The sequence below is a fragment of the Oncorhynchus mykiss genome, chromosome 12 (assembly GCF_057628025.1).
Source record: "Oncorhynchus mykiss isolate SJ-2025 chromosome 12, ASM5762802v1, whole genome shotgun sequence".
Taxonomy (NCBI): domain Eukaryota; kingdom Metazoa; phylum Chordata; class Actinopteri; order Salmoniformes; family Salmonidae; genus Oncorhynchus; species Oncorhynchus mykiss.
The window spans coordinates 42563856-42590987 of NC_143033.1; the positions used below are offsets into that span (position 1 = coordinate 42563856).

The 27132-nt window shown below is 41.9% G+C and overlaps 1 protein-coding gene across 9 annotated transcripts; it reads left to right on the forward strand.

Annotated features, from left to right (window-relative positions):
* Positions 1-27110, forward strand: LOC110537619 (fasciculation and elongation protein zeta 1 (zygin I)). Of its 9 annotated transcripts, none has more exons than XM_021623795.3 (11): positions 1-50; positions 7056-7436; positions 13323-13422; positions 14645-14731; positions 17824-17992; positions 23165-23490; positions 24574-24654; positions 24774-24849; positions 25143-25208; positions 25806-25894; positions 26132-27110. In XM_021623795.3, the coding sequence occupies exons 2-10, from the start codon at positions 7099-7101 to the stop codon at positions 25880-25882; spliced, it is 1320 nt and encodes a 439-aa protein (XP_021479470.2). In that variant the 5' UTR covers positions 1-50; positions 7056-7098; the 3' UTR covers positions 25883-25894; positions 26132-27110. The 9 variants fall into 9 exon arrangements, with proteins under 9 accessions (XP_021479470.2, XP_021479471.2, XP_021479472.2 ...); XM_021623796.3 differs by having other exon boundaries at positions 13371-13422; XM_021623797.3 differs by lacking the exon at positions 25806-25894.
* The last annotated feature ends 22 nt before the right edge of the window (positions 27111-27132 follow it).

Genomic DNA, 27132 nt, shown 5'->3' on the forward strand with positions numbered 1-27132 from the left:
GGGACTGTCTCTGTTTCTTAGCCATATTACAGGAGGCACAGTTACTGCAGGTAATCTGTCGTTCTATCTATCCGTCTCTACCTCCACCTCCCCCCTCCATCATCTCCCTCCCTCATATGTAACCATGGTCTTGTCTTCCTTCTCTTCGTCCTCTCCTTCTCTCCCTCCCCCTCCTGTTTTTCACCCTAAGAAGCACTGATGACATATACAGTCAGTGCTTGGTGTCCATTTTTATTATAGCAGCACGCCTACCGAACAAGCATTCGTTTTTGTTATATCAATGCAAAAGATGCTGTGTAAATGATATGCCGGTATGAATGTTGGAATAAAGTAGCCTTCAATTTTGTTATACTGCATCTTAGCCATAACCATCTTCTTCCATAATGGGACTGACAAGCATGTTCTCATGAAGCCAATGGAAGTAAAAGATGTCAACATATTCATGTTCACCCCAGGAGATGCTTCGGTAGGCAGCCACACAGCTATATGAATATGAATAGCAAAGGACATGTGTTTGTATTGTTCTGAGATAAATGCAACCATATGATCCACCCATCACTGTTTCAATTTAATTGAAATCACTCAAATATGTTTAAAAAAAATCTACAATATAAAAAATGGGCTTGATTTGGTAATAGATTTGGCATAGCAACAAATATTGATTTGTTGTCCAGTCAGTGTGCTAGCATTTATTTTGTTTGCCAGTATAATATGGGGGCAGCCATTTGTTTCTCTTTGTAACTTTTTGGGCGAGCAGACCCAATTCATATAGAAATGTGAGTTATAAATCTGTCATTATCTTTGAAAGCAAGTCTAAGTGGTAGATCCATTCTATTTGCGTTATTTCTATGCTTCCCGTTTTTCATTTTTGCGTCTTTTACTTTCGGTTTTGTACACCAGCTTCAAACAGCTGAAAATACAATATTTTTTGTACAACGATTCTCTACAGTATACTTGCTTGTTTTGTTACATAAACTGATTTTTTTTGCAACTAGGAAATGACGGAGCAATTTCTGCATAGTGTATCTTTAAATTACCTCTGATGAAGTTCTATGATTGGTTGTTTTTGGTACTGGTGGTTTGTGGGTGTTTTTGGCCTCTGGCAGGGAGCGAAACAGTGGGAGGGTAACACAGCCATACACCTGGGTCCATTGGTTAAGGTGAAGGTCAAACGTCACACACATGAGTGCATACACTCATGCACATACAGTACATTCACATACACAAACACACACACACATCCATATTGTCACTCAGCCTGCTGTCCTGATTTCACTCGTCTACCAGAACAAAAGGATGTTCTCCTGTTTTCAGTATTTTCTTTGTATCCACCTGCAAGATGTCCGTTAGCATATGGTCTAGGAACAAACAAAAGCTAAAAGCTTCTTATGTAGCCATAAAAGCTGCAAATATGTCTAACAACATGACTAAGATGACATTGACTATTCATTTTAGTTGCCTAATAATTAATTTGAAGGAACAATGGACAATGTTTTACCAATAATACACATGTAATGTGGCAGAGTGCATGCCACATTTCCATACATGCATTGTGTGTTTTCAAATGCCAGTTGTCAGTCACATAATGGAGACGGGATGATTCATCGTCGTCTCTTTTGGAAGGGATTGTGGGACTTGTAGTCATTTCCTGGACTGTGCATTTCATGTCAATTAGACATGATCAGCGCCCATTTTTACAAAGCATCTCAGAGGAGGAGTGTTGAGGATCAGATCCCCTCTGTCCATATAATCTAATTCATTATGATATAAAAGGCCAAACTGATCCTATATCAGCACTCATACTCTGGGATGCTATATGAATACAAACCCAGAGGCTTCTCTGTAGAAAATAAGGGTGGGTATGATGGAAAGAAGAGACCAATGGAGAGAGAGGAGAGGCTGAAGAATAATATCTGGCTTTTGATGAAGCGGCACTTTGCTGAGTAATGTGATGGAGGGAGAGGAAGACGCTTACACAAGCTTGTTTTAAATTGGTTCCTCTCCACTCCACTCCCTGGATACAGGCGAAGATCCAGGAAAAGCTTTAGTACATTTGGCCCTCACTCTTGTAATTGCACTGCGTCAGAACCTGGACTCAAACACAACTTTTATTCAACAGTTCTTGCTTCATTATCTATTATCTACAAGAATCAATAGTTCTTGGTAATTTCATACAGATCACTCTGTACTTTCCAGAATAGTTATTAAGAACAAGAATTACATACAGAGTAATTCACCATTGGGGATGACTGATTTATTATAGCAACAGTCAGTGGTGTAAACTACTTAACTAAAAATACTTTAAACAACTACTTAAGTAGTTTTTTTGAGTATCTGTACTTTACTACTTATATTTTTGACAATTTTTACTTTTAGTCACCACATTCCTAATGAAAATAATGTACTTTTTACTCCTTACATTTTCCCTGACTCTAAAAAATACTACTTACATTCCGAAAATGGAGTAATATCTAACAAGTAATCTGACAAATTCACAACAACTACCTTATACACATAAATGTAAAGGGATGATAAAGAATATGTACATATAAGTATATGGGTGAGCGATGGCCGTGCGGTATAGGCAAGATGCAGTAGATGGTATAGAATACAGTATATACAGTGGGGCAAAAAAAGTATTTAGTCAGCCACCAATTGTGCAAGTTCTCCCACTTAAAAAGACGAGAGAGGCCTGTAATGTTCATCATAGGTACACTTCAACTATGACAGACAAAATGAGAAAAAAAATCCAGAAAATCACATTGTAGGATTAAAAAAAAAATTATTTGCAAATTATGGTGGAAAATAAGTATTTGGTCACCTACAAACAAGCAAGATTTCTGGCTCTCACAGACCTGTAACTTCTTTAAGTGGCTCCTTTGTCCTCCACTCGTTACCTGTATTAATGGCACCTGTTTGAACTTGTTATCAGTATAAAAGACACCTGTCCACAAACTCAAACAGTCACACTCCAAACTCCACTATGGCCAAGACCAAAGAGCTGTCAATGGACACCAGAAACAACAAAATTGTAGACCTGCACCAGGCTAGGAAGACTGAATCTGCAATAGGTAAGCAGCTTGGTTTGAAGAAATCAACTGTGGGAGCAATTATTAGGAAATGGAAGACATACAAGACCACTGATAATCTCCCTCGATCTGGGGCTTCACGCAAGATCTCACCCCGTGGGGTCAAAATGATCACAAGAATTGTGAGCAAAAATCCCAGAACCACACGGGGGGACGTAGTGAATGACCTGCAGAGAGCTGGGACCAAAGTAACAAAGCCTACCATCAGTAACACACTACGCTGCTAGGGACTCAAATCCTGCAGTGCCAGACGTGTCCCCCTGCTTAAGCCAGTACATGTCCAGGCCCGTCTGAAGTTTTCTAGAGAGCATTTGGATGATCCAGAAGAAGATTGGGAGAATGTCATGTGGTCAGATGAAACTAAAATATAACTTTTTGGTAAAAACTCAACTCGTCGTGTTTGGAGGACATTGAATGCTGAGTTGCATCCAAAGAACACCATACCTACTGTGAAACATGGGGGTGGAAACATCATGCTTTGGGGCTGTTTTTCTGCAAAGGGACCAGGACGACTGATCCGTGTAAAGGAAAGAATGAATGGGGCCATGTATCGTGAGATTTTGAGTGAAAACCTCCTTCCATCAGCAAGGGCATTGAAGATGAAACGTGGCTGGGTCTTTCAGCATGACAATGATCCCAAACACACCGCCCGGGCAACGAAGGAGTGGCTTAGTAAGAAGCATTTCAAGGTCCTGGAGTGGCCTAGCCAGTCTCCAGATTTCAACCCCATAGAAAATCTTTGGAGGAGATCTGCATGGAGGAATGGGCCAAAATACCAGGAACAGTGTGTGAAAACCTTGTGAAGACTTACAGAAAACGTTTGACCTCTGTCATTGCCAACAAAGGGTATATAACAAAGTATTGAGATTAACTTTTGTCATTGACCAAATACTTATGTTCCACCATAATTTGCAAATAAGTTCATTAAAAATCCTACAATGTGATTTTCTGGATTTTCTTTCCTCGTTTTGTCTGTCATAGTTGAAGTGTACCTATGATGAAAATTACAGGCCTCTCTCATCTTTTTAAGTAGGAGAACTTGCACAATTGGTGGCTGACTAAATACTTTTTTGCCCCACTGTACATATGAGATGAGTAATGTAGGATATGTAAACATTATTAATGTGCCATTATTTAAAGTGACTAGTGATACCTTTATTAAGTCAATTTATTAAAGTGGCCAGAGATGTGAGTCTGTATGCTGGCAGCAGCCTCTCTATGTTAGTGATGGCTGTTTAACAGTCTGATGGTCTTGAGATAGAAGCTGTTTTTCAGTCTCTCGGTCCCAGCTTTGATGCACCTGTAATGACCTCGCCTTCTGGATGATAGAGGGGTGAACAGGCAGTGGCTTGGTTGGTTGTTGTCCTTGATGATCTTTTTGGCCTTCCTGTGACATTGGGTGCTGTAGGTGTCCTGGAGGGAAGGTAGTTTGTCCCCGGGGATGCGTTGTGCAGACCGCACTACCCTCTGGAGAGCCTTGCAGTTGAGGACGGTGCAGTTGCCGTACCAGGCGGTGATACAGCCTGACAGGATGCTCTCGATTGTGCATCTGTAAAAGTTTGTGAGTGTTTTAGGTGACAAGCCAAATTTCTTTAGCCTCCTGAGGTTGAAGAGGCGCTGTTGCGCCTTCTTCACCACGCTGTCTGTGTGGGTGGACCATTTCAGTTTGTCCATGATGTGTACGCTGAGGAACTTAAAACTTTACACCTTCTCCACTACTGTCCCGTCGATGTGGATAGGGGGGTGCTCCCTCTGCTGTTTCCTAAAGTCCACGATCATCTCTTTTGTTTTGTTGACGTTGAGTGTGAGGTTATTTTCCTGACACCACACTCCGAGGTCCCCACCTCCTCCCTGTAGGCCGTCTTGTCGTTGTTGGTAATCAAGCCTATCACTGGAGTGTCGTCCGCAAACTTGATGATTGAGTTCGAAGCGTGCATGGCCACGCAGTCATGGGTGAACAGGGAGTACAGGAGAGCGCTGAGAATGCACCCTTGTGGGGCCCCGGTGGTGAGGATCAGCGGGGCGGATATGTTGTTTCCTACCTTCACCATCTGGGGGCGGCCCGTCAGGAAGTCCAAGACCCAGTTACACAGGGCGGGGTCGAGACCCAGGGTCTCGAGCTTAAGGACGAGTTTGGAGGGTACTATGGCGTTAAATGCTGAGCTGTCACAGGTCTCGTGTTTGAGCTGTTGAATTGCGACTCTACTTTGTCTCTATACTGACGCTTTGTTTGTTTGATTGCCTTGGGGAGGGAATAGCTGCACTGTTTCTACTCAGATATGTTTCCAGTGGCCTTGCCATGATTAAAAGCAGTGGTTCGTGCTTTCAGTTTTGTGCGAATGCTGCCGTCAATCCACGGTTTCTGGTTAGGAAAGGTTTTAATAGTCACAGTGCGTAGTCACAGTGCGACATCGCCGATGCACTTAAAATCGCTCACCGAGTCAGCATATACATCAATATTATTGTCTGAGGCTATCCAGAACGTATCCCAGTCCACGTGATTGAAGCAATCTTGAAGCTTGGAATCCGATTGGTCAGACCAGCGTTGGATAGACCTTAGCATGGGCGTTTCCTGGTTTAGTTTCTGTCTATAGGCTGGGAGCAACAAAATGGAATCATGGTCAGATTTGCCTAAGGCAGGGCAGGGGAGGGCTTTGTATGCATCGCAGAAGTTAGAGTAGCAATGATCCAGAATGCTACCAGCTCGTGTCGCGCATTCGATATGCTGATAGAATTTAGGAAGCTTGTTCTCAGGTTAGCTTTGTTAAAATCCCTTAGCTACAATAAATGCAGCCTCAGGATGTATGCTTAGCAGGACAGGAAAATGGTCTAATTCACACACTTATCAAGAGGACATCCCTGATCATCCCTACTGCCTCTGATTTGGCAGACTCACTAAACACAAATTGTAAATGATGTCTGAATGTTGGAGTGTGCCCCTGGCTATCCGTACATTTAAAAAACAAGAAAATTGTGCCGTCTGGTTTGCTTAATATAAGGTATTTAAAATTATTTATACTTGTACTTTTACTTTTGGTACTTAAGTATATTTTAAACCAAATACTTTTAGACTTTTACTTAAGTAGTATTTTACTGGGTGACTTTCAATTTACTTGAGTCATTTTCTATGATGGTATCTTTACTTTTACTCAAGTATGACAATTGGATACTTTTCCCACCACTGGCTACAGCATATGACCTCATATAGATTTAAGTGTTTAGGATTTGTGCTAAATTTGTGTCCGACTTGAACAATGTTCTCCAAGTTTGTTGGTGCTTAGTACCATTTTGTTGTGACACAGAATTTGCCACAGTGATACATCTATAATTAGCACCTTATCAAAATGTAGGGCTAGCTAAGCTATTTCTTTTGTTGAGTGTCGCTCTTAAGACGAGTTAGAAAACATAATGGGTGGCCACGGTATCGTCTTTATAATGACGGTCTGTTCCTGAATCCCTTTCCTCATCAATTAAATCCCACCAGTATTGCTTAGTTACCTACAGTTAATCAGGAATCTCAACTACCATTTTGTCTGTTTTGGGAGTGACTTTGCCATTATAGAGTTGCTGCCACATAAATATCCAATTGAAATTACTCAAGATACCTGAGATGCCATAAAAATATATTATGTGTGAATTTATCATGTAGTCAAGTATTTTTACTCTAGCACAGCACCTGATTCAACTAATCACCAAGCCTTTTTTTAATCACATGTGCGAGTGCTGATGTAGCAGATACCCGATTTAGCATCACTACTGCCTTCCTGAGACCTTCCTGAGACCTGGCGCCTGGGCTGGGACCCAGACATGCTTCGTCTTTTCTGGGTCACTGGTATTGACAGTGTTTAATAATGTGCACCTCTTTGGGATGGATGACAAAATCCTGATCTAATGACGTGAATTGAAAAAAGCAGCCCCATGTAAAGTCCATGTTGTTTTCTAATTTCCCTTCCTTCCTTCTCCTAGGGCTCCTTTCTCTGTCGTTGACTTGTGACTGGAGACACCCACCATGGAAGCTCCCCTTGTGTGCCTGGATGAGGAGTTCGAAGACCTCCGGCCCTGCCGGGTAGAGGACATGGATCGGGCTGTGCCCCTCAGCCGACCCCCCTACAGCACCAACACCCTGGCCCCAATGGCCCCCCTGGCTCCCATCACCCGCGAGGACTTCTCCGAACTGGAGAACTTCTCAGAGATGATGAGCTTCAAGTCCATGGAGGACCTGGTCAATGAGTTTGACGAGAAGCTGAATGTCTGTTTCCACAACTACAACACCAAGACGGAGGGCCTGGCCCCTGTGCGCAACCAGTCCCACACCGAGGAGGACGAGGAACGGCTGCAGGATGAAGAGTGAGTGTCGGCCACCACCTTTGTGTTTTTGAAGCTTAAGTCTGACTACAGCAAAAAAAATATGTGCTTTTGAGATACGAGTTAAAGATGCAAATGGTGTATCACGGGGGAGTGATTTTTTTGTTGCTTCAGCTGCTTTCCTTTTGGGTTGTACAATGCACCCCTGTATTATTTTTGATAACATGGCACATCCATTGCAGCAATCTTCTGAGCAAAGCATTGGTCAGCTTGCTTGTTTAGGTAGTACATCATGTCTGATGATGTCTTCCTCTTCTGTCTTCAAATTGCATATTTTTGTGGCTATACAGTCCCATTCGTAAGGCACACCATTTACTTCAATCAGAGCATGTAAATTCTGGGTTTGGTGTGAAACGAGCAGGTATGAACACTACACCTATGCATTCACTACAGTTCAGATAGAATCCCACAAGGCATCACAGCTATCAGTTAAACAGAGCATTGGCTGATGTACCATTACTACAATGAGCTCAGAAAGTATTGGGACAGTGACACATTTTTTGTTGTTTTGGTTCTGTACTACAACACTTTTGGATTTGAAATGATACAATGACTGTGGTTAAAGTGCAGAGTAGGAACTTTAACTTTATCCATATCGGGGGAAACATTTAGAAATTACAGCACATTTTGTACCAAGTCCCCCCATTTTACGGGACCAAAAGTAATGGTACAAATTCACTTATGTGTATTAAAGTAGTCAAAAGTTTAGTATTTGTTCCCATATTCCTAGCATACAGTTATTACATCAAGGTTGTCACTCTACAAAACTTGTTGGATGCATTTACTGTTTGTTTTGGTTGTGTTTCAGATTTCAGAATTTTGTGCCACTAGAAATTAATGGTAAATAATATATTATTTGGAATAATTTTTTATTGTAAATAAGAATAAAATATGTTTCTAAACACTTCTACATTAATGTGAACGCTACCATGATTATGGATAGTCCTGAATGAATCGTGAATAATGATGAGTGAGAAAGTTAGACGCACAAATCTCTCACCATTACAGTAATAGAGGAGGTTAGCATTTTTTGTGGGGGTATGATATTTGAGTGTCTGTAACTTTCTCACTCATCATTATTCACGATTCATTCAGGACTATCCATAGTCATGGTAGCGTCCACATGAATGTAGACGTGTTTAGAAACACATGTAGTTTACAATTAAAGTGACTCCAAATGACACAATACATTATTTACCATTCATTTGTATGGGACACAAAATTATCTGAAACACAACCAAAACAAACAACTTTTTAGAGTCACAAACGTGATGTAGTCATTGCGTGCTAAGAATATGGAACCAAATACTTAACTTTTGACTACTTTAATACACACATAAGTGAATTTGTCCCAATACCTTTGGTCGCCTAAAAATGGGAAGACTATGTACAAACAGTGCTGTCGTTTCTAAACGGTTCATCCAGTGTGGATGAAAATACCCTCACATTAAAGTGGAGAATCTGCACTTCAACCTTATAGTCTTTGTGTCATTTCACATCCAAAGTGTGTCACCAATACCTTCGGAGCTCACTGTATGTCATTATTTAACATTGTTCAAACAGTACCACTGCATATCTCATGACCCAACTCTCAGATCCTATGATGACCAACGTTGAAGCTGTTACTCAGCCTACCTCACAGCCGACCAAATCGCCCACCAGCAAAAACCAAAACAACACACCCCAGCAGTCCACAGTCGGGATAGGCCTTGAATTATTCCATGTATTTTTGTACTCTCTTGTTCCTCTGTTGGTCTGTCTACTGCCTCTACCAGCAGGCAACCAGAACTCCCATTCGCCAACAGCCTTTGAAGAGAAAATGCAGACATTCTCACATTGGGTGGAAATAAACCCTCTTGCTAAGAATAGCTTTGTTGTATGTGACCTTGGGTATCAAATTTTCAAATCAAATTTATTTTATATAGCCCTTCGTACATCAGCTGATATCTCAAAGTGCTGTACAGAAACCCAGCCTAAAACCCCAAACAGCAAGCAATGCAGGTGAAGAAGCACGGTGGCTAGGAAAAACTCCCTAGAAAGGCTATGTGGGGTGGCCAGTCCTCTTCTGGCTGTGCCGGGTGGAGATTATAACAAAACATGGTCAAGATGTTCAAATGTTCATAAATGACCAGCATGGTCGAATAATAATAAGGCAGAATAGTTGAAACTGGAGCAGCAGCACAGTCAGGTGGACTGGGGACAGCAAGGAGTCATCATGTCAGGTATTCCTGGGGCATGGTCCTAGGGCTCAGGTCCTCCGAGAGAGAGAAAGAAAGAGAGAATTAGAGAGAGCATATGTGGGATGGCCAGTCCTCTTCTGGCTGTGCCGGGTGGAGATTATAACAGAACATGGCCAAGATGTTCAAATGTTCATAAATGATCAGCATGGTCGAATAATAATAAGGCAGAACAGTTGAAACTGGAGCAGCAGCACAGCCAGGTGGACTGGGGACAGCAAGGAGTCATCATGTCAGGTAGTCCTGGGGCATGGTCCTAGGGCTCAGGTCCTCCGAGAGAGAGAAAGAGAGAAGGAGAGAATTAGAGAACGCACACTTAGATTCACACAGGACACCGAATAGGACAGGAGAAGTACTCCAGATATAACAAACTGACCCTAGCCCCCCGACACATAAACTACTGCAGCATAAATACTGGAGGCTGGGTATGCCTATTGATTCATATTCAGAATTCATTATGATAAAATATTACAAAGATGTATGTTGGGGATGCTACTGTTAGCATGTGGGTGTGCCTAAATGACGTTTTTGCTTATCTATTCTACAGTACACCACAGAGTTAGACACCGCATCATATGATGTTTCTGATTTGAATGTTTTGAAATTGGTTCCTCCATCACTATCCATGTAGTGACGCAAGGAACATAGACACATTCACCTGTTGCAAGCTTGATCCTTTATGTTATACGACACAGTTGTTGGAATGATTGGTTAAATCTAAGTTCCAGATTAACTAAAGGTTTGCAAATACACTGCTAAAGGGAACACTAAAATAACACATCCTAGATCTGAATGAATGAAATATTCTTATTAAATACTTTTTTCTTTACATAGTTGAATGTGCTGACAACAAAATCACACAAAAATGATCAATGCAAATCAAATTTATCAACCCATGGAGGTCTGGATTTGGAGTCACACTCAAAATTAAAGTGGAAAACCACACTACAGGCTGATCCAACTTTGATGTAATGTCCTTAAAACAAGTCAAAATGAGGCTCAGTAGTGTGTGTGGCCTCCACGTGCCTGTATGACCTCCCTACAACGCCTGGGCATGCTCCTGATGAGGTGGTGGATGGTCTCCTGAGGGATCTCCTCCAGACCTGGACTAAAGCATCCGCCAACTCCTGGACAGTCTGTTGGTGGATGGAGCGAGACATGATGTCCCAGATGTGCTCAATTGGAATCAGGTCTGGGGAACGGGCGGGCCAGTCCAGTCCATAGCATCAATGTCTTCCTATTGCAGGAACTGCTGACACACTCCAGCCACATGAGGTCTAGCATTGTCTTGCATTAGGAGGAACCCAGGGCCAACCGCACCAGCATATGGTCTCACAAGGGGTCTGAGGATCTCATCTCTGTACCTAATGGCAGTCAGGCTACCTCTGGCGAGCACATGGAGGGCTGTGCCTCTCCCCAAAGAAATGCCACCCCACACCATGACTGACCCACCGCCAAACCAGTCATGCTGGAGGATGTTGCAGGCAGCAGAACGTTCTCCACGGCGTCTCCAGACTGTCACGTCTGTCACATGTGCTCAGTGTGAATCTGCTTTCATCTGTGAAGAGCACAGGGCGCCAGTGGCGAATTTGCCAATCTTGGTGTTCTCTGGCAAATGCCAAACGTCCTGCACGGTGTTGGGCTGTAAGCACAACCCCCACCTGTGGACGTCGGGCCCTCATACCACCCTCATGGAGTCTGTTTCTGACCATTTGAGCAGACACATGCACATTTGTGGCCTGCTGGAGGTCATTTTGCAGGGCTCTGGCAGTGCTCCTCCTGCTCCTCCTTGCACAAAGGCGGAGGTAGCGGTCCTGCTGCTGGGTTGTTGCCCTCCTACGGCCTCCTCCACGTCTCCTGATGTACTGGCCTGTCTCCTGGTAGCGCTTCCATGCTCTGGACACTACGCTGACAGACACAGCAAACCTTCTTGCCACAGCTCGCATTGATGTGCCATCCTGGATGAGCTGCACTACCTGAGCCACTTGTGTTGGTTGTAGACTCCGTCTCATGCTACCACTAGAGTGAAAGCACCGCCAGCATTCAAAAGTGACCAAAACATCAGCCAGGAAGCATAGGAACTGAGAAGTGGTCTGTGGTTCTCACCTGCAGAACCACTCCTTTATTGGGGGTGTCTTGCTAATTGCCTATAATTTCCACCTGTTGTCTATTCCATTTGCACAACAGCATGTGACATTTTTTGTCAATCAGTGTTGCTTCCTGGGTGGACAGTTTGATTTCACAGAAGTGTGATTGACTTGGAGTTACATTGTGTTGTTTAAGTGTTCCCTTTATTTTTTTGAGCAATGTATATGGGACGGTGCTGTACCAGTTAGTTCCTGTTTGGCAGATGGAGAGGTGTGTATGTGTGTGTGTTGTGGACAACACAACAGGCATGACCTGTGAGGTCATGAGTCCCGATGAATGGCTGCTTGTTTCCTGTTTGGCGCATGGCTGGGCAGTGCCACTAAGAGGAGGGTAGGGTGTGGGTGCCATGCCAAGCTGGATGGAAAACAAAGAAAGCGGAAACAAAGGGAGAGTTCTACTCTGGTCATTTTCACAAGGCTGCAGCCTTGATTGGACTGAGGTGCTTATAGTTCGAGGAGGACCTGTACAATGCTGTAAGGGGCTGTTTTTATCTATACTTCTTCACATTGGACACCTTTAAAAAATGTGTAAACTGTGGGCTTTTCTTTAATTGTTAGTGGACAGTGTGCATTGCAGCCTGGAGTGCAATACGGAGGATTATGATGTGCATTTTGATGTTATTTATTATGTTGGCAAGTTGAGGGACAGAATTGGGAACAAAGCACAATTATGTCATGTGAACATCTCCTCCTCTGAATTCACTGTCTGCAAATGGTCAACGGAACACTAATAGAAGGAAATGGCTGCAGATTTACAATTGATAATTTCTATCAAATATGATTTGGGTAGAGGAGGGTCATCTAGAGAGGAAGAGAAAGATGGTCCTCTTATGTAATCCATCCTCCTCCTCAATTCTTTAAATCACAAACCGGCACTGGATTTGGGATTAGGCTTCTGTGCCAAACAAAAAGCCTATTTCCAGATAGTTGCAGCCTTGAGGACTGATAGTGTATTGTGCTTTGTTGTGAATGTCCTGATCATTCCCAGCGTCGTTGGCTGTGTGTTTGTCTTGTGTTGCAGTGTATGCGATGACCTGTTACAATGTTGGTGGTTGTGTGTTTGTCTTGTGTTGCAGTGTATGAGATGACCTGTTACAATGTTGGTGGTTGTGTGTTTGTCTTGTGTTGCAGTGTATGAAATTACCTGTTACAATGTTGGTGGTTGTGTGTTTGTCTTGTGTTGCAGTGTATGAGATGACCTGTTACAATGTTGGTGGTTGTGTGTTTGTCTTGTGTTGCAGTGTATGAAATGACCTGTTACAATGTTGGTGGTTGTGTGTTTGTCTTGTGTTGCAGTGTATGAGATGACCTGTTACAATGTTGGTGGTTGTGTGTTTGTCTTGTGTTGCAGTGTATGAGATGACCTGTTACAATGTTGATGGTTGTGTGTTTGCATCTGTTTCTTTTTTGTTTGTTGCATTTTTACTGTGTACTTCTGTTGTGTTGCAGTGACTGAATGTGTGTTTGTGTTGTCCATGTTTCAGTGTGTGGGATGCGCTGACGGATAATTACGTCCCTTCCTCTGTCTCCAGCTGGGACGACCCCAACTCAGAGGGATTCAACGGCAACCTCTCCGATCAGGAGGTAACACTTTCTAATATACTTCATTATAATTTAAAGTCATTGGAAGAATCGTCTTTCTCTCCCCTCTCACCTGGAGAGACCTGAAACATTTTGAGATAAGTTTGAAAGACTATCTTGAAATTGCATTTTTCTTTAAGACTTTTAGTCTTATTTGAATGGATTTCAGAACAATTGGAGTTCAGATTTGTATTATCAATTGGATTCTAGAGCAAGGAATGGGCTTTTCTGCTCAAAACCTCACCTCTTTCATGTGTGACTGACTAGTGTGTTCTGTAGGGAGGCAATGTGCGAGGACGTGCTGTAACTGAGCAACGTCTTAGAAAGAATGCTAGCTAGAGTGTGCTGGCTGGCTGGCTGGCTGACTGACTGGATGTCATTCATGCCTTGAGGTTGTGGTGCTGACGTCACCTGACCTGACACCAAAAATCAAGGCTGAGCTGCCTTGACTGCCTGCTACTCAGTATCAGTCAACCACCCTCCTCCTCCTACGCCCTCTCCTCCCCTAATCTGCTCTCACATGCAACTCCAGGCACTCAAAGAGTCAGGGCCAAGGCTCAGGGCTGGGTCAGGGCCATGGCTCAGGGCTGGGTCAGGGCCAAGGCTCAAGGCTGGGTCAGGGCCAAGGCTCAGGGCTGGGTCAGGGCCAATACGCAGACACACAGTCTCCAGCAGAAGCTATAAGAGACTCTACAGACATTGAAAAAGCAGTCCATCAGCATTTAGTCTTCTATGCCCCTGGTTTAGATAATTACTGATTGATATCCTTGCAGGGATAAACTTGGCTGAGACCAACGGCATAAGAACAATGAGCATCAAAAGCAATATTTTTTAGAAGAAAGTAGAAAACAAACAGTCAATAGATAGAATCATGGCAATTTGAATGCGACTAAGCACAACCCAAACACTTTCAAGATGGCTTCCAAACTCGAGGGGCAGAAATGTTATTTTCAGATGAAGAGCAGAGAAGGGAATCATGGGTTCAAATTTGGGGAATGTTCATTAGCTCACCAAACGCCAATGCTAATATGCTAAAGCTAAATTCAATATGAGTGAATGGCTTTTCTGTAATCTTATTTTTCGAATGCTAAGATGCTAGCGCTAACACCACTGGGGGTAAACCTTGTTTCCATGGTTTCTATTTCTAATACTAAGAAGTTAAGATTCCACTAATGTGGCTGAAGGGGTTTCCATGGTTTCATTCGTTTTCTCTCGCATTCTCCAGATTCATGAAAAAGAGGAGGAGGAGATGAACGAGAAGAACGACAATGCCAATTGCCTGAGTGAGGAGCCTCTTATCACTGCTGATCAGGTGACTAAAGACACGTACTTTCTGTTATACAAACAACTTGGTAGTACTTCCAGTTACAGTGCCTTCAGAAAGTACTGACACCCCTGGACTTTTTCCACATTTTGTTGTGTTACAGCCTGGCCTTCACACAATATCCCATAATGTTCAAGTGGAATAATGTTTTTAACAAACTCTTATAAATGTATAAAAAATGAAACACTTAAATGTCTTGGGTCAATAAGTATTCAATCCCTTTGTTATGGCAAGCCTAAAGAAGTTCAGGAGTAAAAATCTGCTTAACAAGTCACATACGTTTCATGGACTCGCTTTGTGTGCAATAATACTGTTTAACATGATTTTTGAATGATAACCTCATCTCTGTACCCCACACATACAAATATATGTAAGGTCTCTCAGCTGAGCAGTGAATTTCAAACACAGATTTAACCACAAAGACCAGGGAGGTTTTCCAATGCCTCGCAAAGAAGGGCACCCATTGGTAGAAAAAACTAAAAGCAGACATTGAATATCCCTTTGAGCATGGTGAAGTTATTAATTACACTTTGTATGGTGTAACAATACACCCAGTCACTGCAAAGATACAGGCGGCCTTCCTAACTCAGTTGCCAGAGAGGAAGGAAACCACTCAGGGATTTCACCATGAGGCCAATGGTGACTTTAAAACAGTTATAGAGTTTAATGGCTGTGATAGGAGAAAACTGAGGATGGATCAATAACATTGTAGTTACTCCTCAATACTAACCTAAAAGACAGAGTGAAAAGAAGGAAGCCTGTACAGAATACAAATATTCCAAAACATGCATCCTGTTTGCAACAAAAGCACTAAAGTAAAACTGCAAAAAATATTGCAAAGAAATTACATTTATGTCCTGAGTACAAAGCATTTATGTCCTGAGTACCATTCTTAATATTTTCAAGCATGGTGGTGGCTGCTTCATGTTAAGGGTATGCTTGTCATCTTCATTTTTGAGGGGGGCTAAAAAGAAACAGAATAGAGCTAAGCATAGGCAAAATCCTAGAGGAAAACCTGGTTCAGTCTGCTTTCCAACAGACACTGACAGAAAATTCACCTTTCAGCAGGACAATAACCAAAAACACAATGCCAAATCTACACTGGATATGCTTACCAAGAGAACATTGACTGTTACTGAGTGGCCTAGTTACAGTTTTGACATAAATTGGCTTGAAAATCTATGGCAAGATTTGAAAATGGCTGTCTAGCAATGATCAACAATCAACTTGACAGAGCTTAAAGAATGATTTAAATAATAAATGTGCAACTATGGTACAATCCATGTGTGCAAATCTCTTAGAGACTTCCCTGGAAAGACTCACAGATGTAATCACTGCTTAAGGTAATCCTAATATGTATTGATTCAGGTGTGTGAATACTTATGTAAATTGGATATTTCCATATTTAATTTTCAATAATTTTCAATACATTTCTAAAAACATATTTTCATTATGGTGTATTGTGTGTAGATGGGTGAGAGAACATATATTTAATACATTTTGAATTCAGGCTGTAACACAACAAAATGTGGAATAAGTCAAGGGATATGAATACTTTCTGAAGGGACTGTATGTATATTCCTAGCTTATTTAGACAGTAAAAAAAAAATATGAAAGTAGAATACATTAAAGCCCAATAAAATAACAGTGGTTAAAAAAGCCAAGGCGAAAAGTATTGCAAGACTATACTCTATATATTCAAAAGTACATGGACACCCCTTCAAATTAGTGGATTCGACTAGTTCAGCCACACCTGTTGCTGACAAATCGAGCACACAGCCATGCAATCTCCATAGACAAACATTGGCAGTAGAATGGCTTTACTGAAGAGCTGAGTGACTTTCAATGTGGCACTGTCACAGGATGCCACCTTTCCAACAAGTCACATTTTTGCTCTGCTAGAACTGCCCTGGTCAACTGTAAGTGCTGTTATTGTGAAGTGGAAACATCTAGGAGCAACAGTGGTTCAGCCGCGAAGTGGTAGGCCACACAAGCTCACAGAACGGGACCACTGAAGCGTGTAGCACGTAATTAACGTCTGTCCTCGATTGCAACACTCATTACTGAGTTCCAAACTACCTCTGGAAGCAACGTCAGCACAATAACTGTTTGCCGGGAGCTTCAAGAAATGGGTTTCCATGGCCGAGCAGCCGCACACAAACCTAAAATTAACATGCGCAATGCCAAGCGTTGGCTGGAGTGGTGTAAATCTCACTGCCATTGGACTCTGGTGCAGTGGAAACACGTTCTCTGGATTGATGAGTCATGCTTCAACATCTGGCAGTCCGTCGGACGAATCTGGATTTGGCAGATACCAGAAGAACGCTACCTGCCCCAAAGCATAATGTCAACTGTAAAGTTTGGTGGAGACAGAATAATGGTCTGTGGCTGTTTTTCATGGTTCGGGCAGGGCCCCTTAGTTCCAGTGAAGGGAAGTCTTAATGCTACAGCATTCAATGACATTGTAGACGATTCTGTCCTTCCAATTTTGTGGCAACAGTTTGGGGAAGGCCCTTTCCTGTTTCAGCATGACAATGCCCCTGTGCACAATACAGAATACAATACAGATACAGAAATGGTTTGTCGAGATTGATATGGAAGAACTTGACTGACCTGTGCAGAGCCCTGACCTCATCCCCATCAAACACCTTTGGGATAAATTGGAACACCGACTGCGATCCAGGTGTAATCGCCCAACATCAGTGCCCGACCTCACTAATGCTCTTGTGTCTGAATGGAAGCAAGTAACCGTAGCAATGTTCCAACATCTAGTGGAAAGCCTTCCCAGCAGAGTGGAGGCTGTTATAGCAGCAAAAGGGGGACCAAATCCATATTCATGCGAATGATTTTGGAATGAGATGTTTGACTAGCAGGTGTCCACATACTTTTGGTCATGTAGTATATGTCAAGTAGCTCCATTCTGCATTACCTCTTGGACTACTGCACATGAATAATGAATGCCTGACGACCATGGAATGTTTACCTAATGGTGATGCATAGATTCTTTAAGTGCTATTTGTGAAAGTGTATGTATTCCTCTACCTTCCCTCAATCCCTTCCTCGATCACTCTCTCTCCAAGGTCATTGAGGAGATAGTTGAGATGATGGAGAACTCTCCGGACCCTGGTGAGACCGAGGAGGAGGACGAGGAAGAGAGTGGACACTCCTCATCCAAGTCCAACCCATCCCTTCTGGAGGAGATTAGACAGCTGTCCCAGGCCTCCAATAACAACATGCCCTCCTATGAAGGTAAGTGTACAAAAACTAATGTTGCCTGAAGGGTTAAACACCAAGTCACATAAACCAAGAAGTTGAATAAACAGAAGGGAGTGCCAATTTAAGCAATTCAACATCCAATTAACATTGTCATTGGAGACACCTTTTCCCAAAATCAATTTCCTGTCCATACAATACTGTGTAAAAATAAAGTGACCTTTGATCTCATAGTGGTTAAGTATGTGCTCATACAGCAGAGCTGGCTCTATGAGCATTGATTGTGAAATAAATAACCTTGTAAGAGACATATGTACACTTGTTTGAGTTCATGCCTAGGCTTTAGCTCAGCAGGCTATTGCGCTGCTTGTAGGACTTTGATTGTGTGAGGGGTCATAGATCAGACAATATGTAAGTGTTGTCAGTTTACCTGAGTAAACATCTGGATATTTCATCAGTCTTCAGCCTCTATGGTGAATGTAGTGCAAAAAGGATAAATAACTGGATAAAGCTGCAGCAGGCATTTTTTTATATGAGTCTCTCGTTTCAGAGGGCCAAGGCACGCACTCAATATGGTTCCCTGTGGAAAGACATATTGTGTGACCATGTGGCTCCCCTGCATGAGAGACGTGTTTCCTGCTTAGTGTGTGTGTGTTTATGGAAGCACATTTGGGTATATGTCTGTGAATCCATATGTCTGTGTGTAGATGCACTGCATGTGTTTGAGTATTTCTTTGTATTTGTAATTGGGTGTGTCGTCTTAAATATGTTTTTCGCAAAGTCGGTTTACTTCCAGAAATATAAGTCATATTAGACAGCATGCTAGTTACTCTACTCAGAATTTAATATCAAGGTAATGAAACATTTAAATGGATGATGTACAAGTGATATCATCCCACTTATGTCATCTATCCCTATATTGTATGTACTGAATACAGCAGGACTATTTAATTCCTGCCCCTTGAGGCCTGAAGTGGTACTTGGCCCATATTCATAAAGTATCTCAAAGAGTGATGATCTAGGATCCATGTTTCTTTAAAAATAATAATAATAATAATAATTCATCAAAGTACTGTGCATTCGGAAAGTATTCAGACCCCTTCACTTTTTCTACATTGTGCTACTTTACAGCGTTATTCTAAAATGGATTTAAAAAAATCTACACACAATACCCCATAATGACAAAGCAAAAACAGGTTTTTATAAAAATAAAAAAACAGAAATATTACATTTACATACATATTCAGACCCTATACTCAGTACTTTGTTGAAGCACCTTTGGCAGCAATTACAGCCTTTAGTCTTCTTGGGTATGATGCTACAAGCTTGGCACACCTGTATTTGGGGAGTTTCTCCCATTCTTCTCTGCAGGTCCACTCAAGCTCTGTCAGGTTGCATGGGGATCGTTGCTGCACAGTAATTTTCAGGTCTCTCCAGAGATGTTCGATCGGGTTCAAGTCCGGGCTGTGACTGGGTCACTCAAGGACATTCAGAGACTTGTCCCGAATCCACTCCTACGTTGTCTTGGCTGTGTGCTTAGGGTCGTTGTCCTGTTCGCCCCAGTCTGAGGTCCTGAGCTCAATTTCGTGTCTCATAGCAAAGGGTCTGAATACTTTTGTAAATAAGGTATTTATGCTTTTTATTTTTAATAAATGTGAAAACATTTCTATGGTCATTATGGTGTATTGTGTGTAGATTGACTTTTTTTTATTTAATCCATTTTAGAATAAGGCTGTAACGTAACAAAATGTGGAAAAAGTGAAGGGGTCTGAATACTTTCCGAATGCACTATTGTATATTTTCACAAAGCTTAGTAAAACTCTAAACCGATAATCAAAAAGGCAGTTGTTTCAAAACTCTAAGTATATGTTTAATTGACTAAGTACAAAATACACAATCATAAAGTCACTTTTTCACAAAACTTAAATCATTGTTTCATCTAGAAATACATGTTTCATATTGCTCATGTTCATATGAAGTTATTGCTTTTCACAATACAGTACTCACATTACTTTTGATATAATTGTCCTCTCATTTGTTAAAATACATTTTACTCTTACTTAATTGATAACAATTTAACCGTTTAGTAAACCTATAGGTTTTAAACTTTTGTCTACTACAGATCTACTACAGAGAACCACATAATGAACATGTATGTTTGTAAAGTATAAAAATACACTGCTCAAAAAAATAAAGGGAACACTAAAATAACACATCCTAGATCTGAATGAAATATTCTTATTAAATACTTTTTTCTTTACATAGTTGAATGTGCTGACAACAAAATCACACACAAATTATCAATGGATATCAAATTTATCAACCCATGGAGGTCTGGATTTGGAGTCACACTCAAAATTAAAGTGGAAAACGACACTACAGGCTGATCCAACTTTGATGTAATGTCCTTAAAACAAGTCAAAATGAGGCTCAGTAGTGTGTGTGGCCTCCACGTGCCTGTATGACCTCACTACAATGCCTGGGCATGCTCCTGATGAGGTGGCGGATGGTCTCCTGAGGGATCTCCTCCCAGACCTGGACTAAAGCATCCGCCAACTCCTAGACAGTCTGTGGTGCAACGTGGCGTTGGTGGATGGAGCGAGACATGATGTCCCAGATGTGCTCAATTGGATTCAGGTCTGGGGAACGGGCGGGCCAGTCCAGTCCATTTCATCAATGCCTTCCTCTTGCAGGAACTGCTGACACACTCCAGCCACATGAGCATTGTCTTGCATTAGGAGGAACCCAGGGCCAACCACACCAGCATATGGTCTCACAAGGGGTCTGAGGATCTCATCTCGGTACCTAATGGCAGTCAGGATACCTCTGGCGAGCACATGGAGGGCTGTGTGACCCCCCAAAGAAATGCCACACCACACCATGACTGACCCACCGCCAAACCTGTCATGCTGGAGGATGTTGCAGGCAGCAGAATGTTCTCCATGGCGTCTCCAGACTCTGTCACGTCTGTCACATGTGCTCAGTGTGAATCTGCTTTCATCTGTGAAGAGCACAGGGCGCCAGTGGCGAATTTGCCAATCTTGGTGTTCTCTGGCAAATGCCAAACGTCCTGCACGGTGTTGGGCTGTAAGCACAACCCCCACCTGTGGACGTCGGGCCCTCATACCACCCTCATGGCGTCTGTTTCTGACCGTTTGAGCAGACACATGCACATTTGTGGCCTGCTGGAGGTCATTTTGCAGGGCTCTGGCAGTGCTCCTCCTGCTCCTCCTTGCACAAAGGCGGAGGTAGCGGTCCTGCTGCTCAGTTGTTGCTCTCCTACGGCCTCCATGTCTCCTGATGTACTGGCTTGTCTCCTGGTAGCGCCTCCATGCTCTGGACACTACGCTGACAGACACAGCAAACTTTCTTGCCACAGCTCGCATTGATGTCCCATCCTGGATGAGCTGCACTACCTGAGCCACTTGTGTGGGTTGTAGACTCCGTCTCATGCTACCACTAGAGTGAAAGCACCGCCAGCATTCAAAAGTGACCAAAACATCAGCCAGGAAGCATAGGAACTGAGAAGTGGTCTGTGGTTGTCACCTGCAGAACCACTCCTTTATTGGGGGTGTCTTGCTAATTGCCTATAATTTCCACCTGTTGTCTATGCCATTTGCACAACAACAACATGAATGTATTGTTAATCAGTGTTGACTCCTAAGTGGACAGTTTGATTTCACAGAAGTGTGATTGACTTGGAGTTACATTGTGTTGTTTAAGTTTTCCCTTTATTTTTTTGAGCAGTGTATAAAGCTTGATATACTGTAATGTACTATAATTTTGATTTTACTTTACAGTAAGTTTTAGAGATGTACTGTATGTAACAAATGCATCCCCTAAATAGCTAAAAAGATGAAGCTGCTGGGGTCTTTTTAATGGGGGATTTTCACACTGCTTTACAAAAATTGCATTGGCCAATACAGTACTGTAATATCGGAATATATGCCATTTAATATACGTGGGAATAGAACCCACAACTCTGGTGTTGCCAGTGCCATGCTCTTACTAACTGAGCCACAAAGGACCACTACAATACATAAGTACAATACATTAAGAAAATACAAGTCAAAGGTTTATGATTGCATCACCATGAGTGTGCCATCCTCCTTCAGGCTATAGATGAGGCATGCAATGACAGACCTATGTCAGCCTTGGATTTGTCATGACAAACGTTTTTTCCCCAGGTGCATGAACAATGAAGACATTTGCTGTGATGTCGATGAGAACCTACCAAATGTTCAAGACAGGCTTGGTGCAAACTAGTTACTGCTAAACATTGTTTCTTTCATTCATTTCATTTGATTACAGTACACCTACAGTGTAATTCTATCTGAACAATACATGTACTTTTTGCATCAATGATTGTGGAACATTTCTTCAATAATTACAACTTTAATCACACATGGGATAAAAATGATGGAAATGTGAGTTTCAGTACATTTTGATGGGTAGTGCAGGTGTATTGAAAACAGTGTTACTTACTGTAATTTACAGTACAACATTCAACGTTTTGAAACCTGTATCTTGCATTTTTTTTGCTCTTGGATTAACTTCAATTTTTTTTATAACTACTGTTCATGCAGAAAATACTCTCATGTTTTGGTGATTAAATCAATTTTCGCTTGCTATTTCACAGTAAACATATATTTTTGGATCAATGGTTGTGTGGTGAAAGATGTCTCCAAACCAAATGAATGCACAACAAAAGGTTTTGAATGTAAGACTTACAAGTGTTACCAGTTCGGAGATTTGTACTAAGAGTTTAGAAAATTCACCACATACAGTACTTGTGAAAATAGCACCGAAGCGATAAAAACAAAAAAAACTGTGATATCTGATCTTAAATCAGCACTCCTACTCTGAGACGCTTTATGAATACGGGACAAGGTTTTATTTTTTACCTAGACGTTTGTTGTTGTTTGGCCAGAGAGTTCACTTCGTCCTGATGCGCCAGGTCTGAGTCAATCCCTGATAATAATGATAACCAGCAATGCTTTGGCCCTCGAGAGAAGCAATTCGATATCCCTTGTACAGTATATAATATTATGCATATTGAATCTCGGTTCACCTCTATGTACAGTTAGCCTGGTCCCAGATCTGTTAGTGACAACGATTGTAGGAGTTGGCTATACAGGACAAACAGATCTGGGCTACAGGCTAAGGTATAGTAGCTCCATACCAGACCATGCCTCTCTCTCTCTCCAGGCCTAAGTCTGATGCCCAGCTCAGCCCTGGTGGAGCTGCTGTGCCGGGTGGAGTCTGCCATCATGGAGTACTCCGAGGAGCTGGTCACCCAGCTGGCACGCCGTGACGAGCTGGAGTTTGAGAAGGAGGTGAAGAACACGTTCATCACGGCCCTCATGGATGTGCAGAACCGCCAGAAGGAGCAGCGGGACACGGGCAAACGCCGGCGCCGGAGCGATAAGGGCCTCAGTCTGCAGGGTAACGCGGTAACCACGACCGTGGTTGGTGGTACCACTACTACAACCACTGCCCACACGGACTCCAAGCCCGCCTCTATGCCTATGAAGGTAAGCACTGAGGGAGGGAGATAAATGAGCGAGGCGGGGGTATGTTTGTATGGGCAATGGTATTAGTGTATAGGCTGATGGTGGTGTGTGTGTGTCTGTCTGTCACACGCACACGCACGCACGCACACACACACACACCACACACACAAGCATGAGTGTCTGTGTGTTAATGTCTATACGGATGCATTTCCAAGCCAGGCAGCGCTCTTTTTCTCTCTCTCTGCCTCCCACACCGTCATGGATAATGGACATAGAGGCCATTAGGCCCTAACTGCACACATTTTTTTGTTTTGTTATTACAAATTGCACTTACGGGAAGAAAAACCAACACAGTACTCAGAGGAATTGACCATAGGTTCTTGTACAGTAAAAGCATAGACCAGCCTGTCCATATCCAGGAACAAATTAACAACACTTAACAGCCCCTCTTTACTCATAGCAAAGGACACGCTTGTGTTTACCTGTCCAGTACCATGGTAGCTTTATCTGTTTAGTAATGACAATGTAGGAATGGAGTCAATTACTGTAGCCCTGATCATGATGTACAACCAGTCTATATACAATTGATGTGGTAATGTCTGATTTTAATGTCACAAGCATTCATGACGGCTCCTTTTAAATGAACAGCCTTTATGAATGCTGTTAAGTTACATGCATTATAAAACACACTCTTATGCATACTATATTCATAAAAGCGCCTCATAAGCTTTATAAATGCATAGATAACTGATAACTGCATTTAGAATGCATAGATAACTGATAACTGCATTTAGAATGCATAGATAACTGATAACTGCATTTAGAATGCATAGATAACTGATAACTGCATTTAGAATGCATAGATAACTGATAACTGCATTTAGAATGCATAGATAACTGATAACTGCATTTAGAATGCATAGATAACTGATAACTGCATTTAGAATGCATAGATAACTGATAACTGCATTTAGAATGCATAGATAACTGATAACTGCATTTAGAATGCATCACAAGACAGCTGTCTCATAGAAAGTGTTAGTTACTGTGTTGTGGTGACAGAGGGTCGTTGTCACTCACAGCTGGTGATTGTCTGTGTTCCAGCGTTTTAGTATGGAGGGCCTGTCCAACATCCTGCAGACTGGCATCAGACAGACGTTTGGCAGCACAGGGACAGACAAACAGGTGAGACACTTAAGCTTTTACAGCTCCTAGCCACCAAGTATATCAGTGTGTTAAATCTACAATGATTCAACACTGCTACGTCACTTCCCTAACGGTCTCTCTTTGTCTTTGTTGTTCAGTATCTAAACACGGTAATTCCATATGAGAAGAAAGCAACTCCTCCAACTGTGGACGACCTTCAGATGATCACCAATAGTAAGTAGGCGGGATAATGCAATTGAATGCTAAGCTAATGGGTCGTTTTCCACGTTTGGGTTAGCTGGTCATACGATCACATCCCCAAATGTTCAACTCAGTTTAAATTTTCATTGGACAGACATACAAATTGACCCTCAAATTGTGTTTTGCTCAGTTAGAACCTCCTTTTCAATTTGATTAGTCTCTGTCCCACATAGCAGCTATACAAGTAGCATAGCTCAGAAATGTACCAATGCCCAGCACTACACTCAGTGCTAAGAACCACCTTGTTTTGATTTTATCCCCCACAGTTCTTTACGCCATGAAGGAGGAGAGTGAGAAGGTGCCTACACTGCTAACTGACTACATATTAAAAGGTAACTAATGCTTGATTAGGTTTAGAAACACTTAACATTACATAGGTGTTACTCCAAGTGTAAGGGAATAACTCATTGAATGCAATTATATTATCCAAGTTAAGATAACAAAAGTGGAAAGTACAGGATCTACTTACTAGCCTGATACATAAAGGGGCTATCCCACTGGTATAATAGTTAAGTGAACCCTGTTCCGATGGGAAACTCGAGTGTTTGCATATCGAATGTTTAATAGAATCAGCTGAGATTGCACCAATCGGATTCAAACAACACTTCCTACCCTAATATGGCTATTTAAATGGACCAGATCTACACACACATTATCTGCTGCTGCATTGCGGCTCTACTATAATAATATGGCTATTTAAATGGACCATATGCCGTTTAGCAGCCACTTTTATCCAAAGCGACTTAGTCAAGCATGCATACATTTTACATATGAGTGGTCCCAGGAATCAAACCCACTACCCTGGCATTTCATGCGCCATGCTATATCAAAGGACCAAGCTAAGCTGTATGCTTGGCATGTTTTTGCCGCTTAATGTTGCTGCTGCAACTATTGCTGCCACCTGCTATGTGTTGTCTGTTTTCTGCTAGCCTACCACCACCCCAGCCTCCACCCGTTTGGTTTGTTACCATCAGGGGGATTGGAATATCTCTCTCACTGCCTGTAGTTTATTATAATGGTAATGGGTTGTCTTCTATTTTCTAATAAATGGTTCAATTCATGTGAATTTCCTGTCTGAACTTATTTAATTTGAAATGTGCCTGTAAGAAAAAAAAGGCTCATTCTAATGTTTTTCAGCTAATTTGATTAGCACAGTTGACGAAGACTAGGTGATGACATTATGATGATGATAATTATTATAACGATGATTGAAGTATTCCCAATTCCCAATTATCAATCTATTTTTCTTCTCCAGTGCTGTGTCCCACTTAAAGAATTCAAGCCATGGGCTGCTCTCTGATGGAGACTTCTGAGAGGGCTCTCCAATCCAGTCCAAGCTGCATGAGCTCCCCCCTGTTTCATAATCAGCCATGGATCATTACCATCTAAATCATTGTACCTTACTCATGTAATAAAACTACTGCCTTTTGCTGAGCTCACCTTGTCCTTCCTGCACACTAAGATCCGTCCAGAGCCAAAATGGCAGCCGCCTGAATACTAGTGTATGGGGCCACTGTACCCCTGTTGAAGAACTGACTAACTGATCTCTATTCAGAGCATGATAAGCTAATACTGACCACACAGTTATACAGGGATTCATTTTTAGTTTTATTTTCAATTTTTTACAGAGATGATTTGATATCAGATATTAACATAGCTATGTTTTACTTCACTGTACCTCAGGCCTAAAAGGAGTTTGGTTCTTATGCCATTTTGTCTGTCTGCCCATATGTCACCTTGTACAGATTATGGAGGATTGATGGGTTCAACTTAAATGTAGGAAATCTGGACTGAACATTTCTCTCATTATTCGCGGACAATAACCTGTAAACGTAACAAATTTGAATAAAAAAGCCATTGACCTTTTCTGCCATGCTAGTACTGTAGCTTAATATTACGGGTGCAGTATATTTAAATGTTTTTGTTACTTCAACCAATAATGTTTGAATATTCAGTGCTCTTCAGACTTTTGATAATTGATTTACTGTGATCTAATATATATAGGCCATCATGTACTGTTGTTTTGTTTATTTTATACTTTTATTTAATGAATAATCAGAGTATGTGTCACCCCATTCTGTCACATGGAGTTTTATCATTGAGTTTTCATTGTCACTGATGACATGGGCTCATTTGAATACGGTATAGGCTTACTTATTTATGAATTCCTGTGAGCCACGTAGGAGAATACTACATTGCTAATCGCAAGTTCAAATAAACATGCTACCCTAAAACTGTGTGCCAGATGTGTTTTTT